At 40.3% G+C, this 16,552-nt stretch overlaps 1 protein-coding gene across 1 annotated transcript in view; it reads left to right on the top strand.

The window, feature by feature from the left end:
* The window catches only part of CDH23 (cadherin related 23), a 375,051-nt gene that overhangs the window by 159,149 nt on the left and 199,350 nt on the right, over positions 1–16,552 (top strand). Inside the window, exons 11-12 of the mRNA XM_083364767.1 lie at positions 10,801–10,873; positions 12,962–13,078. Coding sequence (XP_083220893.1) covers positions 10,801–10,873; positions 12,962–13,078 — 190 coding nt within the window. The remainder of the gene's footprint in view (positions 1–10,800; positions 10,874–12,961; positions 13,079–16,552) is intronic.

The following is a 16,552-nucleotide window of genomic DNA, read 5'->3' as shown; positions in this document are numbered from 1 at the left end:
TCTCTTCCAAGCTTGTGTAGAGTACGGCTTATTGAAAAGGACTAGACTAGCGTTCCATGAAGCAACTATTTCACAAGGTCCATAGATTTGATAATACTTTAAAGAAACAGTTTGCATAACCAGTAGAATAACCAGTGTAACAATCATCTTTTAGGACAGTGAAGCAGTAACCAAATGCAATCATACAGAGGCCAACGTATATTCAAACACACGTAGAGAAGCTGGACGAAAGGACTTATATTCAAAGCCAAAACAAATGTAGATTGTTAGCTTTTTTTGGCTTTCTGGGAACAGGCAGTAGCTAATTTATTCAAATGGATGATTGTGCATTATATAAACACTCCTAGTTCATCAGACGAATTGTATTTTTGAAAAAATACAATTTACCTCACATAGTCTGCTAAACTTTTTAAACACCACCCCAATACTAAATCTTGTTTTTAATTATAGCTTCTAAAATGGCAAGCAAAGTCCTTAAAATGTGGGGCTGGGACTGGGACTGGAGTAACATAAGTTCCAAAACAATAATAATATGCACTCATACACATTATCCTCCCTTTTTACGACCCTGTAATTCCTTAATTGGGTAGTGAATGGAGTTGAGCATTTACTGGCTGGACAACCTTCCTAACACCTACATGTAAGTTCGCAGCAGAATTTTTTTCTTTGTGCCCCAGGAGAGAAATATCTACTGCTGCTTAGGATTGAACTCTCCACCTTCTGAGTGGGAGGCAAGTGTCTTTGCTACTAAAGGTAAAGGTAAAGGTTCCCCCGCACATGCGTGCTAGTCGTTTCCAACTCTAGGGGCCGGTGCTCATCTCCGTTTCAAAGCCGAAGAGCCAGCGCTTGTCCGAGGACGTCTCCGTGGTCATGTGGCCGGCATGACTAGATGCCAAAGGTGCACGGAACCGTAGTGGTCCCTATTTTTCTACTTGCATTTTTACGTGCTTTCGAACTGCTAGGTTGGCAGAAGCTGGGACGAGTAACAGGCGCTCACTCTGTTACGCGGCTCTGCTCGTCTTTGTCCCAAATCCTTAATCCTCCTGTCTTCACAGAAGTGTTAGTTACTGAGGTATATTTTAAACAGTGGTTGTAATTGTTATGTACTGGGCTTTTAGAATATCACCACGTGCTCTGCTGGAGAACCAACGGTTCTCCAGCATCTCAGACAGGACGGCGCCAGTCCTGCTATTGGTCAACTTTGGGCGGCAAGTATAGCTTCAATCCGATTGGTTAATACCATAGGGCCTGGCTATATATTGAGGCGGGGTGAATCCAATCTCTCAGTACAGTTTCTGTTTAAATAAAGTATGTGTTCGTCTGTACTCCTCTGCGTGTTCTCGTTCCTGCTCATCAGAGCCCACGACATAATAGTAATCTTGTCATTCTCGGAGTGACTATTTTGCTTCTTCATAGATGCATGAGGTTTGGACCGTGACATACTTTATAACATGGATTAAGTCTTACGGTATTCAGTTACATTTGGTGCTGCCAAATCCCTGGCTAATGGGAACACTTCCACTCATTCCTGTTATATTGTTCATTGATGGACAACCAGCTTTAGAAGAGGCCACTCTTGAATGCTTTCTTCCCGGAGATCACATATGCTAATAAGGGGTGGCAAAATCTTATAGATGCTTGAAAGGAGAATTTGCTTCATTTCCTTCAGTTCAGGAAGATTGAGTAGAGGTGGTTCCATTGTTTTCTTTTTCTTTGGCACTCTGCCTGAAAACCTAAAAATTACCAGGAAGCAAACAACTTTGATTGTGGCACAGAGACCAAAGTCACAGTAGCCCTCGGAAGTGACTGAAATTATTCATCCTTGAAGCAGTCCAAATAGCTGTCACTTTTTCAAATCGTGGTCATCCCAGCCTGAAATGATTTGCTTTAATTGTCCCAAATTGTGACGCAAACGCTTTTTAAAAAAAAAATCCAGAAAGATAACTTGCACATATAAGGCAATAACAGAATTTGCGTTATTGTTCCTTTTTAGGGTTAAATCAGATTGTCAGAATACAAGCACCCAGACTGAGAAAACTCAGAGAAAGGATAAGTCGTATTTTCTTGATAACCAATCTTTGATCCTTCCTAATCAGATCTGACTTAAAGTGGCAGCAATTCACTGACCAAAGCGTTGGACCTCTTTGATGATAATGCCGTTAAAAAAAAAACACAACACCCTGATTTTCACCCTCTCCCTTTTATAGCATTGTGAGGAGATACAAGAAACAGCGAAGGCGCTTAATTGAGGATAAAATATCTTCTTTCCCTAACTGTTCTTCGGACAGTGTAATCCCATCTGTCTGAAGACCGCATTTGAAAAAGGTCATTTCCTTCTAGTTGATTTTGTACATGGGTGATTTCTAAGTAGCTGTCACATTCTGCACTTTCTACCAAAAGGGATTTTTTTTTCCCTTTCAAGTGGAATGGGGAAGAAATGATGAAGACGATGAAGAATTGGCTCTCTTAAGATGCTGAAAGAAAAGAACAAGTGTGGGTATGTGCATGCTTCTGTGTGTGTGTGTGTGTTAAGGGGTGAAAAAAAGTTTGAAACTTTTTCATCCTATGCTTATTGATTTTTAATAAAGAACTGAAATTCACTTTGTATCTTTCCCAATAAGAGACAGTAAGCTTCTGAAGGTGGAACTGCTGGATTAGAACTAAAATTGAGCTTGATGCTAGTAGCATCCCTAGGAAATATTAGACTAATGTTTCTCTCTGCCTCTCATTCACTGACATGCTAGTCGCTATTCTGAGCATTGAGTCACCAATCTTTATGCTCAGGTGTATTATAAAGAAAAGATACTCCTTTGCTTTAGGTGCTGTTACAAATGTCTTCATCCTACAGATGATGGTGATAATGATGAAGATGACGATGATTTGTGTTGAAAAAATATAATCAAATGTTAAAGATTCAATATTACCAATTTAAAAACCATTTCTCTTTTAAGTACAGAGGCTGAAAAACTAGTATTATATTACTGTTTACAACTCTTGTACTCAGTGTTGTACTTAAGGACATTTCAACTGTGCACAGATTTAGAGACAAGTGTTGTAATTTCCAGTATTGAAAAGCAAACACATGCACAAGGGTCTTATGAAAAGAGCTTTTAAATGGAGATGTTTCTGTTAGCTAGATAAACTACTTCTCCAGGCTGGTCAGGATTGTTCAGCCTGAAATGGGCTGATATAAATAGTGTGGCTATTAAACTAACTGCCCTTCTACTCTGTAAAGAGAGACTGAGGGGGGAAAAACACTACTTCGACCAAGGGGATGGCATGAGAGAAGGACAGTGCACATTACTGCCTGGCTATCTGTCTGCTTATTGTATGTGGGGCTTTTTGTGTGTGTATATGTGTGTGTGTGTGTGTGTATGTGTGTGTGTGTGTTTGTGTATATACACATGCAAGCCTTCAAGTCAGTCTTGAGTCCTGAACGTCATGAACAAATACGTCCCAATGTATTTATTCATTCATTTATTTATGAAATTTGTATAACGTCCAATTTCTTACAACTCTGGGTGGCTTGCAAAATGCAGCAGTAAAATAATGAAAAACCGAAACATGAGAGAGAGAGAGAGAGATGGGGGGAGGGAGATTCAAAATAAGACAGTCTAAAAAAAGACCAATAATCATTAAAAGACTAAAATTTCACACAAAGGTTCATCACCCAATCTAGCCTTGGACCTGGCAATAATGATTGGTGATTATTGAGTATGTGACATCACGTTGATGTTAACTCACGGTAATCACTTGTTATCCAAGATCTATGACCAATTTGGTTCTTTGAGTCTCCCAATGGTGCATTCATTACCACTGTAACTAATTCCATTCGCTTTGTTCCTATTCGACCTCTCCTTCTCTTTCTTTCCCCCTTTTCAGGATTACAGACTATTCTAGAGAGCGAGATGTTTTCATAATGTGTCTGAAGTGCGATAAATAATGCCTGGCCACCAATAGGAGAGAATATTTGTCCTTGGTACTCTCTGAGCTTGACTGTTCATTTGCAGATGTTTCATTACCAAACTATGTCACATCATCAGTGCTAGAAAGGCATGGAGTTTGCTTTTGTTTTATGTACTGGTGGCTTGTCCTGTCAGAGTTGGTTGATTAGGCTGTTCTTTACTGTTAGCTAGTTTGTCTGATCCCCTTTTGCTGTTTTCCCAAAAATTAAGTTATATTTTTTAATCCTTAAATTTAATAAAACTTCTTTCATCAGGGGTAGAAGGAAACTATCCCAGGGTGATGAAACTTGCCGTTTAGAAAGTTCTTAACATCTAGAAAATCAATAACAAGCAACTTCCTACAGTAGCTAAGGAAGGAAGTGAACCCAGGGTCCTTTTGAAGGCACTGAGTATTGGATTAGATAGGAAGATTTTTCTCCTGGCTTCAAGAGCACTTAATCTCCCTGGAGATCACTTTTTTAGAATCTCTTGTACAGGCAGATTGTATGGAACAAACTTGTCGATGATCCTCAGGAGCCAATTCATTCACTGGCTTCTCTTTTATCTGCAGGGTCTTCTGTGGGCCATCTACAATCCTCCATTGCTTCCCCAAAAGTCATGAGTGATGCCAATGTTGATTAAAGCCCCTCTCTTCTGGCAAAAATCCAAAAGTACAGAACAGTGATTGGTTATATATTACAGGGGTCTTCAAACTTGGTCCTTTTATGACTTGTGGACTTCAACTCCCAGAATTCCTCAGTCAGGCACGCTGGCTGAGGAATTCTGGGAGTTGAAGTCCACAAGTCATAAAAGGGCCAAGTTTGAAGGCCCCTGATATATTACAACAGAAATTACCTGAATTACTGACTTTGACAGCAAAAGAGTCAGTCAGGATTTAAAACTAGTTCAGAAAGTTTTTTAGATAAATTATAGCAAAAAGTTCATGGCTGTTTGCTCAGCTGCAGCCTTCTTTCTGTCTTTCTCCTTCCAATCAGGCATTTATCTTAAACTGCAATCAAGAAACTGGCAGTTAAATGTAAACTTTTGTCTGTGGCACACTTTAACATAATACAATTTTTGCATATTGTGCTCAGATGCCTTCAAAAAGAAAGCAATGACATTAAAAATGTTGTTTTTTTTCTGGAACAGAGAGAAAAAAAGATCAAGTATTTTAAGATTTGCTTTCCAACAAGTGTATGTGTTAAAACCTCAAGTACTGTTCAGAGTACCGACTAATTGAATAGAGACTTGAAAACTATTGAATTTCTTTGATTGTTCTTAGTGTATTTCAGTTTTTCTCCTTTCTCTAAGTATATTGATTGCCGGTAATTTGATTCTATGCAGAAAAACATATGAGATCTCAGATTTCTTTAAACCATCTGGAAGAAAATGCATGTTGAAAAGTGAACATTTCATAAAAGTATTTTTCTGTTTTTATTTCCATATAGAGGCTATTAGATTATAGAAAATATAGGAAGAGCAAATAAGTAAAATAACTATTGCAATTGGACAAAAAAGTAATTCAGTTCCTATTTTAAATATATTTTTTTTAATCCTGAAAATAATGTTTCAGAATACTTTGCAGAATGAACATAAAATCACTGCTAGTGTTACGTACTTCCTGCTGAATAACCTCTGTTGGATTTTTTTCTTTAAAAAAAAGATGTTTCCTATTGTGAAACTGTATGCTAGGGAATGTGGAACATGATTTATTGACAATAAATATTTAATTGGCCATCTAAAATGGCTCCTTTGCAGACTACTTAAAAATTGTGTTTAAAGGTTTATGCCTGCTTTCAGATGCACTGATCTTTACCCATGACATTTGAATATTTTTCTTTCTTCTTTAATTATCATAAATTTGTTGCACTGCTGAATTTTTTTTCCCTCTGTCCAGTCAGCTAGTTTGTTTGTATGGATAACAACACCCACTCCTCACCGATATATTTCTCAGGGTAATTTCAAATGTTGAGAGATCCCTGTAGGTGTGCTTCTCTTGAAAGTAACATAAAAAAATTATCTCCAGGGTGTAGTACCAATCAGATTGCAATTTTGTATTGGTTAACGGTTATAGCCCTTCTTTCACCATGGAAGTCCACAGCACTTATACAACTTTTTCTTAGCTGTGAATCACTGCAGCCCATCCCCACTTCCCAAAATAATAATAAAAAATAAAATAAAAAAAGATTGAGGCTTTGGAAAGAGTGCAGAGAAGAGCAACAAAGATGATTAGGGGGCTAAAACATATGAAGAACATTTGCAGGAACTGGGTGTGGCTAGTCTAGTGAAAGGGAATATGGGTGATATGCTAGCAGTGTTCCAATATTTGAGGGGCTGCCATAAATAAGAGGGGGTCAACCTATTTCCCAAAGCACCGGTAGGCAAGACTAGAAGCGATGGATGGAAACTAATGAAGGAGAGAAGCAACTTAGAACTAATTTCCTAACAGCAAGAACAATAAACCAGTGGAACGGTTTGCCTTCAGACGTTGTGGGAGCTCCATCACTGGAGGCTTTTAAGAAGAGACTGGACAGCTACTTTCCTGAAATGAGGTTGTCCTGCTTGAGCCCCCTGCTGGACTAGAAGACCTCCAAGGACCCTTCGAACTCTGTTATTCTATATGTTGTTCAAAACATTGTAGGAATTTGGTGCCACTAAGTGCATTCATTGGAAGGCGGTGGAATTATACAGGATAAAGTATATTTATTATTTTACTCAGTTCATGGCAACAAAAACTGAACAATTCTTCTTTTTCCAGCAATAATAAGGGATCTGCTTTCTTTTGGGATATTTTTTCAACTTCCCAGTTTAATTGACAGCCTTGAAATTTGCTGATATTATCCCAAGGAAACACAGGTGGAGTCTGCTGGCCAAAGTCAGTTAATGTTGTTACAAGTTGGATTGTTTTTGTGGGCTCAGGCATTATTAAATTTCTTCCTTTAAAAAAAAAAACTTGTACACTGCCTAGAGTCATTTTGGCAGATGGATGGTTATTTAATTTTTTTAAATAACTATTCACCAGATCCAGCTCTGGGTAGCTTTGAGAGGATCAGCCTCCGCGCCCTGCTTGCCTGCTCCTTTCCGCTGCGGAAAGAAGCAGACCTCCACGCCCTGCTTGCCTGCTTCTTTCCGCAGCGGAAAGAAGCAGGCAGGCAGGGCACGGAGGTCCGGAGACTTGCCGATGTTTGGGGAGGTTTGGGGAGGTGCGCGCGCACCTCCCCAAACCTCCCCAAACTTCGGCAGGTCTCCGGACGGCGGTGGCTTGGGAGAGGTGCGCGCGATCCTGGAAGCACCGAAGCAAGTCCTCGGTAAGCTCCGGGCGGTCACTTGCTTCGCGTCTCCTGAGGGAAGGGGGGGCGACTGGAGCGGGCGTGTTTCCTCGCCTGCTGGGCACCGCGATTTGCCCGGGGAACGCGCGGGCCCCGAATGGCAGCGTGGAGCGAGGAAGCGGACAGCCAGGGCTTCCCCGAGAGCCGCGGCCACACAGGGTATTCCTGTGTATTCAGGCTTGCAAAATGGCGGATCGAGCCTCTGCTGGCGGCAGAAGCTTGCAGAGCGCGGATCCAGCCTCCGCCGGCGGATCGGCTTATACTCGAGTCAACAACTTTTTCCAGTTTTTGGGGATGAAATTGGGGGTCTCGGCTTATACTCGAGTCGGCTTATACTCAAGTATATACGGTAATTGTATTCCTGCCTATGACAGCACTGTTCATGTCTTAATCTGTAAAGGAACAGAATAATCCATGCTTTAATTTTAAAAAAATTAACGTATGAAAAGTGAAGAAGTTAATTACTTAATTATACACTCCTTGCAAAGCATTTGTGAGTGACAATGCATTATTACTACTATTCACGGCAATTAAAAGTACTTTAACTGCTTAAAATTTTGATATAACAGCATCTCTATTAATAATATAAATATTTAGTAATATTGAATTTGCTATTCTGTTCATATTTTAGAACTCACAAGATATGACTAAAACATTAGTTAGGTATATATTGGTATCATACAAAGGCTGTGTGATCCGGGTGCTTTCAAAGGCAAAAATTAATATACTTTCTTTTCTTTTTTAATGATTGTCTAATACAGCAAATAATTAAATAATATTGAATTTCCCTAAGATTTATACAAATTAACAAAATACTTTCCTCATCAGATACTGCAGTGTAATGTATTTTGCTGGTTCTTTGACCTCTTTTCTGAAAATAATGTAGGCAAAATATGCAGAGCCAGGGATTCTGGGATTTTATTTTTTATTTTTTATTTTTTTGCCGGCCCTTTAGCCAAAACTGGGCTTTAGGTCACCTGGCAAAGAGGACACTTAGAATGAAATAATTGGGATGCTGTGAGAAAATGCTTTTTTTTTTTTGCAGCCCTTACCTGGATCCAGCTCATTCTCAAACTTAATTTGTGTGTGTGTGGGGGGGGGGGTTTGGCAGCGTTGTCCACCACATCAAATTTGGGTCCATTGTGTTTAGTTTTCAGAGAGTTGGCTGGCCGAAAGATAGAAAGACATTTAAGTAATTTTTTTTCCAGCATTCTATTGGGTTGGGGGGAAAAATAAAACTGTGTAGAGGTGTTTTAAATGAGGTATATCAATATTCACTTCTGGAGGTTTATGTTACCGTAATATGTTTTACATCATACAGGTAGTTCTCAACTTGCAACCATTCATTTAGTGAACATTCGAACTTACAACAGCACTGAAAAAAGTGACTTATGAGCATTTTTCACATTTACGACCATTGCAGTATCCCCGTGGCCACATGATCAAAATTTGGATGCTTGGCAACTGGCTTTTATTTATGATGATTGCAGCATCCCGAGGTCATGCGATCACCTTTTGTGACCTGACGATCAAAGTCAATGGAGAAGCCAGATTTAACAACCCTGTTACTAAACTTAACAACTGTAGTGATTCACTTAACAACTGTGCCAAGAATGGGGCAAAATTCACTTAACAACGGTCTCACTTAGCAACAGAAATTTTGGGCTCAGTTGAGTCATAAGTCCAGGACTACGTGTACGTTTCCCATTTAAGCTACAGGAGAGTGTCCATGCTGTACAGGTAGTCCTTGACTTACAACCTCAATTGAGGCCAGAACTTTGGTTGTAAATCATGACAGTCATAAGTCAAGGCACCCATGTGCCTGAACCTGATTTTACAATTGTTTTTCTGGTGATTGTTAAGTGAATCACACAGCCGTAATTCTGAATCCATTCTCCCGAATGGGCGTATTTTTGCCAGAAACTGACCAAAAACACACCAGAAACCAGCAAAAAACATTGCAAATTGCAATCACGTGACTGTGGGACACTGCCTATATGAGCTGGTTGCCAAGCATCCGAAATACTGGTCATGTGACCAGGCTAGGGGCAGCACAACATTTTATGACAGCCAAAAGTGTTTTATAAGCCCTAAAGCGCCCTTTTCAAGGCTGTCACTAATCTGAACAGTTGTTAAACAATCATTCACAAGTAGAGGACCACCTGTATTCACTTTTAAAATTAGAATAATGCTGTGAAATTGCCTCTTGCCTATTATCCAGGTGTTTAGCTTTACAAAATCTCCCCGAGCAGCTTGTTTTTAATCAATATAAGGGTGGTGTAATGTTTTAATGCAGTTTGGTACTTTTGTACACTACTTTCATAATTTTATAAACCCTATTTAATATACTTAAGTGGTGAAAAACAGACAGCAGAACAATAAATAATACATAACCACTGTGAGGAGCACCTTTTCCAACAGATATGAATGCTGAATGTGAATACTGAGTTTCATTTCGACAGATCAGCCTTTAAGATATCTATGTATTGCAGCAGTGATTTTTAAACTGAGTGTAAGGACCTGCCTCAACTAAATCTCCAAGAAAGCAGAACTCTTGAAACAGGCATTGTCTCAAAAGAAACTTTTATTAGGAGTTAGTGACAGCAAGGAATCAAAGTGAGGCCTGAGGAAAAAACAACAACACACAAATATTAAAAGCAATATTCATTACTCCTCCCCCCGCCCCAGGGTCCCAGGATCCATCTGAATCTCCAGTGCGCACTTCAAGGTCTCACCGGATTTAGTTTCCCTCTAGCTCCAAGCACAAACCATGTTCCAGATAAGGGTGATGGTATTTGAGCGCATTCCTTCCCCTGGGGGAAGGGCAATATGGCATAGGCAGAGCAAAGCATGTCGTATATCCCCACATCAGAATCCCCCCACCCAACATAATAGCAGCCCCCCCAAAAATGGTTACACAATCAACAAATGGTTACACTGTTACACAAGCATATATAGAGGAAAAGAATAACAAGACATTTCTTTGGGCACCTGACACTGAGGTATCCTGTGGGTAATAGAACAGACTGCAAATTCTTGTTTGTAAGTGAAGGATCTAATTTGGGACCGCCGCTATTGAGATCCTTGGGTAAAAGAAAGAAGTGTGGGCTTGTTTTTGTGGGTGTAATGGTATTATTCAAGACCGGGGGGGCATTATTTGGGTCAAACATTTTCAGACTAAGAGTTTACATTATGTTTTACATTCTTCCAAAACTTAAAAAGCAGAATTTCAGTATATTCTGAACATTTGTGTTAGCATACAGTATGTTCTCATCTCCCTGTGTTCTCCAGTATGTCCTTCTTTTTTTTAAAAAAGTTAACACTGGAACAAACACAAAGAAGAGAGATTGAATGAGTAATTCAGTTAATAGGATTTGCTAAGCTCCTTCGTTAAATGACATTGGGCCATTGGGTGGTTTCCATGTATGGTTTCAGCAAAATACTATTTCTTTTATTTTGTGGTGGACATTTCTGCTTTGCTGCTAAAATCAGGTGCTGCAGTTTTTATTCTCTTTTTATCTTTGTAGGATGAAAATGACAATCCACCCACATTTAGCAAGCCTTCCTATGTTGTCACAGTCATGGAGGATATCATGGCAGGTAGGAGATCAGTTTGTATCCTAATCCTTATCGTTCCACCAAAACAGCAAAACTGTGACATGATTTGAGCAGAGAGAGAGAGAAAAAAGAGAGAGAGAATATGACACACACTCAGAGAGAGAATATGAGAGAGAGAGAGAGAGAGAGAGAGACTGACTGCCCAAAGCCACCCAGCTAGCTTTCAATGCAATGGCTTCCATTTCTTTTTCTTCTCCTGGCAGTCTTCTTATGGGGGACAGTCATCCAGAGCACATGTGGGTAATCTCATTCTCGTCTCATCTAGAGAGGATCCATAGAAGCAGATTAGTCGCCAGTCCTTTGGGCTTTGCCATGGTCATCATCTACAGTCTTAGTTCATCTACTTTTCCTAAGTGTTTTTTTTATTTAATTACAGAGAAATTCTTAATTTTAATACCTTTCAGGCTAGGAACTAGTCTACTTTACCCACAGCATGAGATATGTCAAACACAAGGCCCGGGGGCCGGATCCGGCCCGCGAAGTGGTTTCATGCGGCCCACGAAGCCATCCTGGAAACAGTGAGGGAACGGCCCCCTCTGCCTTGGCCCTGGCCCAGAGACCCTCCTTCTGCCAGAGACCCTCAGATCTGTCCCACTCCTGCCCAGGAACCCATAGGCGCCCTTGATGCCAACGATGTAGAGCTGGCCACGCCCACCCAGTAGGCCATATGCACTCTAGCCACGTCCACCCAGTAGGCCACGCCCACCCGGCCCCCTGAGGGCAACCGCAATGCTGATGCGGCCCTCCATGAAATTGAGTTTGACACCCCTGAGATAGACTAAGATACCTACAGTTTTTGTATTTTAGAAATGGAATGGGATATCAATTATTATTTTTTATCTCCAAATTATAAATGTTAACTTGTAGTGCACCCTTCACACCAATTGCAGGCAGAATGCATTAACTTCCCTCTTGAAAAAACTAGCTGTAAACTCTACAACTAACATACTCGGCTTAATTTTATAACTTTTCTGCTGCTTCTTGTGTCCTATCTTACTTGATGCTACCCATTTTTGTCTGTTATTTTGGTGATCTCAAATATGAACTTTAAAGTGCTTGTTTTTAAAAACTTTCTCAATAAAATTGTAAATCAGAATCTCGGTCAATCACAAGGCATTTATTGACTGTAACTAAATGGGAGGTAAATAAAGGTAAAGGATTCCCTGTCGATTTTATTCTGCTAGTTGTTGCTGTCTATCAGAGCCGGTGCTCATCTCCATTTTAAAGCCATTGAGCCAGCACTGTCTGAAGACATTTCCATGGCCACGTGGCCAGCATGACATCACAGAGTGCTGTTACCTTCCCACAGACGTTTATTTATCTATTTATCTACTTGCATTTGCATGCTTTCGAACAGTTAGGTTGGCAGGAGCTGGGGTGAGGACAGGAGCTCACCCTGTCTCATGGAGCTTGGGTCTCGAACCTGGGTTGCCAGCTTTCTAGCCAACAAGCTCAGTGTCTTAACTGCTGAGCCACCATGCTGCCACCTAAATTGGGAGGAGTTATCCTGAACACATGCCCTTATTGGATGAAGCTTTGGGTGCCACTCCTTGGAACTCATTTTCAACTTGTCATCTTCTCGTTGACATATATAAATCTCACAATGAAAGGAGTATGAATCCTAAGAGGATACTTAGAATGGAAACGGCAGGCCTTAGGGGTTTTTTTTGGAAATGCATGGATTTTTTTTCTGTTTAGCTACGCAGAATCCTGATCTCTAGTCCAGTGCTTTGATCATTCCATTTCTTTATTATACTTTTTCTGCTTTTTCTCCACCCATATTTCCCAACAAATTTTGATTACAGATAACCAATTTACTCTGTACCATACTTAGAGAAGTCTTATTGATTTATTATTTCAGTTTCGAAAGTGCCTGACTCTGTAGTAGCTCTGGAAAGGTTACAGATAAAAATTAAAAGGAAACAAAATGTATCAAGAAAAAAAAGTCTATTGGACTATGAATTATGCAAATCAAAATCATTAGTAAGCTATACAAGTGTAATATAAATTTTAAAAAATATATTTGGCTTCTAAACTACCCTTCATCTAATTTTTCTTACTTTCTTCAAGGAGCAACCGTGCTATTTCTAAATGCTACTGACTTTGACCGATCAAGAGAATATGGTCAAGAATCTATTATATACTCTTTGGAAGGTTCATCACATTTTCGCATTAATGCTCGTTCAGGTAAGTACAGCTATGACTTTCTCCTTACTTTTCAGGGGTTTTTTGGTTTTTTAATATATATTTTTAATTTAATAACTTTGTTTTCACTCATCTAATGAATTGTTCATTCAAAGAGAAATAAAAGTACAGATCTGAAAGCAAAGATCAAGCTGCTTAACACCAGCGCAAGATCGGTATAATTCTTTTTTTATCTCTTTTTTTTATTAAAGAGTTTTACAGAAACAAGATTTTACAAAATATCCCCAAATCCCCCCAACCTAAACCAACCCACCCCACCCCACTTCCCAGAGCTAAATACAGGATTATGGTTATAATAATCATATTCTAAATAAGAATTATCCATAATATACAATTAACCAAATTCATAATGTGCTTTAACTCCCCTTTAACATAAATACATACAAAGTGTCAGGACCCACCTCAATCCACATCTTAGGAAATAAGAACTCTTGGATGCAAGTTTAGTCCAAAAGGAAAATGTTTACTAGGAAGGAATCGATTGTGGGAATACAAGACGGAATCTGACAAAGGTTACATTTCAATCCTATATAAACCATTCCCATTTCAGCCCCTCCCCTCATCCATTTGGTCAGGCTGTCGTCAGTTGCTAGGTGTCAGGTCCTTCCATGGGAAAGGGAACTCTCCTTGGTTTTATGGTTATTGCTTTCCTTTTCAGTTGTAAATGAAGATACAAACCAGATCTGTCTGTCCCCCTCCCTTCCCCCGTTAAAACATCCCCTGTTTGAAAATCGCTTTAGTAACCATCCTCTCCCCCCCCCCCTCGGAGAGATGGCAGAATCCCCAGTAATAGCACGTTGTTCTACCTATACAATTATGAAATGTGATATAAATGGATTCTGACATTCGGCTCTCCTTTCAGAAAAAAGATGAGTCCATCTGTGGGGAAAGAAAACATATAAATGTTAGCCTGGTTTGTTTGGATATTCTGTATGAAACCTCTTAAGCAACTTAGGTGCTTTAACATGGAGTTTGTTAACCCACTCATTTTCTGAGGAGGGGAGGTGTTTCCATGCCACTAAATATTGTATCGTTCCATGGTGTTTTCTGGAATCTAAGATTTCTTTCACTTCAAAATGTTGTTCTCCTTCCACCATGATGGGGGTTGGTGGTGGTGGGATTTTTTCTCGTAGTGGAGATTGTTGTTCTCTCTTTAATAGACTGCAGTGGAAGGTTGGGTGTATTCATCTAAGATTTTTGGGTAGTTCTAATTCAACTGTTACTGGGTTTATGATTCTTTTAATTGGAAAGGGTCCAATATATTTTGGTCCTAGTTTTTTACAGGGTTGGAGTGATTTCAGGTATTTTGTGCATAAATATACCATCTCTCCTACCCTAAATGGTGTGGGATCGGTTCTTTTTTTGTCTGCCTGTGTCTTGTATGCTTTTCTGGCATCTTCCAACGCTTTCCTAACGATTGGCCATGTATTTTGTAATTGAGCAATCCATTCCTTCAGATCAGGGATAACCGGTTCTTTTGGGGTTAGTTCTGGTATTGGGTTGAAACTCTGGCCTGTAGCTACTTGAAAAGGAGTGTAACCTGTGCTTGAGTGGACTGCATTATTATATGCTACTTCTGCAAAAGGCAGTAGGTCCGTCCAGTCGGACTGCTGAAAATTAATATAGCATCTCAGATATTGTTCAAGTATATTATTAAGTCTTTCAGAAGCTCCGTCTGTCTGAGGATGGTGACTAGATGACAGTCCTTGGGTGGTTCCTAAGAGGGATAAAAATTCTTTCCAAAATGCCGACGTAAATTGCACCCCTCTGTCAGATATGATGCGTTGTGGTACCCCGTGCAATCTGTAAATATGCTGTACAAAAAGTTTTGCTAATGCTTTTGCAGTCGGGATTTTTTGGCACGGTATGAAGTGTACTTGCTTAGAGAACAGATCTGTGACAGTCCAGACTACGGTGTTTCCATTACTTTCTGGCAGTTCTACGGTAAAATCCATGGCTATTTCTTTCCATGGGGCTGAGGGGTTTGCCACCGGTTGTAACAGACCTGGCGGTTTACCTTGCAGTCTTTTGGCCATCGCGCAAATTTGACAGCTACCCACATAGCTTTCTATGTCCTTTTTCATAGATGGCCACCAAAATTGCCTTTTAGTTAAGTGTAAGGTTTTTACAAAGCCAAAGTGTCCTGCTGATTTTGTATCATGGCACAGTTGCATGAAATTGATTCTCTGTGTGGCAGGTATATATAGCTTCTCCCCCACCCACGGCAGTCCATCTTTAATTGTGCACACATGTTTATTTTTCTGGAACCATTCATCACTTTCCAAAGATTTCCTGAATTCTATTCCAGTTTGGCTATCTACCTTCGGCTTCATTTTTTCTTGTGCCCTGGTGGTGACTGGTGCTGCCAGTTGTTGTTCCGGTACAAGTGGTTTAAAGTCAGTAACTCTTGTGCTGTTATATTGGGGCATGCGGGATAATGCATCTGCAAGGAAGTTCTTTCCCCCCGGTAAGTGTTTGAGAGTGAAATTGAATCGGTGAAAATGTTGGGACCAGCGGGCTTGCTTAGGAGTGAGCTTCCTGGGCGTTTTTAGTGCTTCCAAATTTTTGTGGTCTGTCCAGACCTGGAAAGGTATTTTATTTCCTTCTAAAAATTGGCGCCATGTTAGTAATGCCCACCTCAACGAGAATGCCTCTTTTTCCCATATTGGCCAGCGTTGTTCTGTTTCTGTGAGTTTTCTGGATGTGTATGCGCATGGTTGCAATGTCCCCCCATCATTTTCTTGTAATAGTACGGCTCCTACCGCTACATCACTCGCATCTGCCTGTATTACAAAAGGTTTGTCGGGATCTGGGTGTTTTAGGACAGGTTCAGCAGAAAAAAGTTTCTTTAGCCTCTCAAACGCTGCTTGACATTCCATTGACCATTTCAGAGGCTGGCTGCGTTTCACGGGTGACCCCCCCTTCGTTTTCAACAAATTTGTGAGGGGCATGGCTATTTGGCCAAATGCGGGGATGAATTGGCGGTAGAAGTTTGCAAACCCCAGGAAACTTTGCAATTGCTTCCGTGTGCGGGGGGGTGCCCACTCTAGTACTGCCCTGACCTTCTCAGGGTCCATTTCGATGCCCTCTGGAGATATGCGATATCCCAGGTAGTCGATTTTTTCCTGATGGAATTCACACTTCGATAATTTAGCATATAAGTGGGCAGCTCGCAACTTCTTCAGGACTGGTCTGACTAGTATGATATGTTCCTCTTTGGTTTCTGTGAAGATAAGGATGTCATCGAGGTAAACCAGGACCCCCTTATATAGGTGCTCTCTCAGCACATCATTAATTAATTGCATAAAGACTGCGGGGCCCCTTGCAGTCCGAATGGCAATACTTTGAATTGATAGCACCCCATTGGGCAGTTGAATGCAGTCTTCCATTCATCTCCTTCCTTAATCCTAATACGGTAGTATGCTTCCCTCAGGTCTAGTTTGGTAAAAATCTTTC

This window comes from Vipera ursinii, assembly GCF_947247035.1.
Source record: "Vipera ursinii genome assembly, chromosome: 5".
Lineage (NCBI taxonomy): Eukaryota > Metazoa > Chordata > Lepidosauria > Squamata > Viperidae > Vipera > Vipera ursinii.
This window is presented reverse-complemented; position numbering and strand designations above follow the sequence as displayed.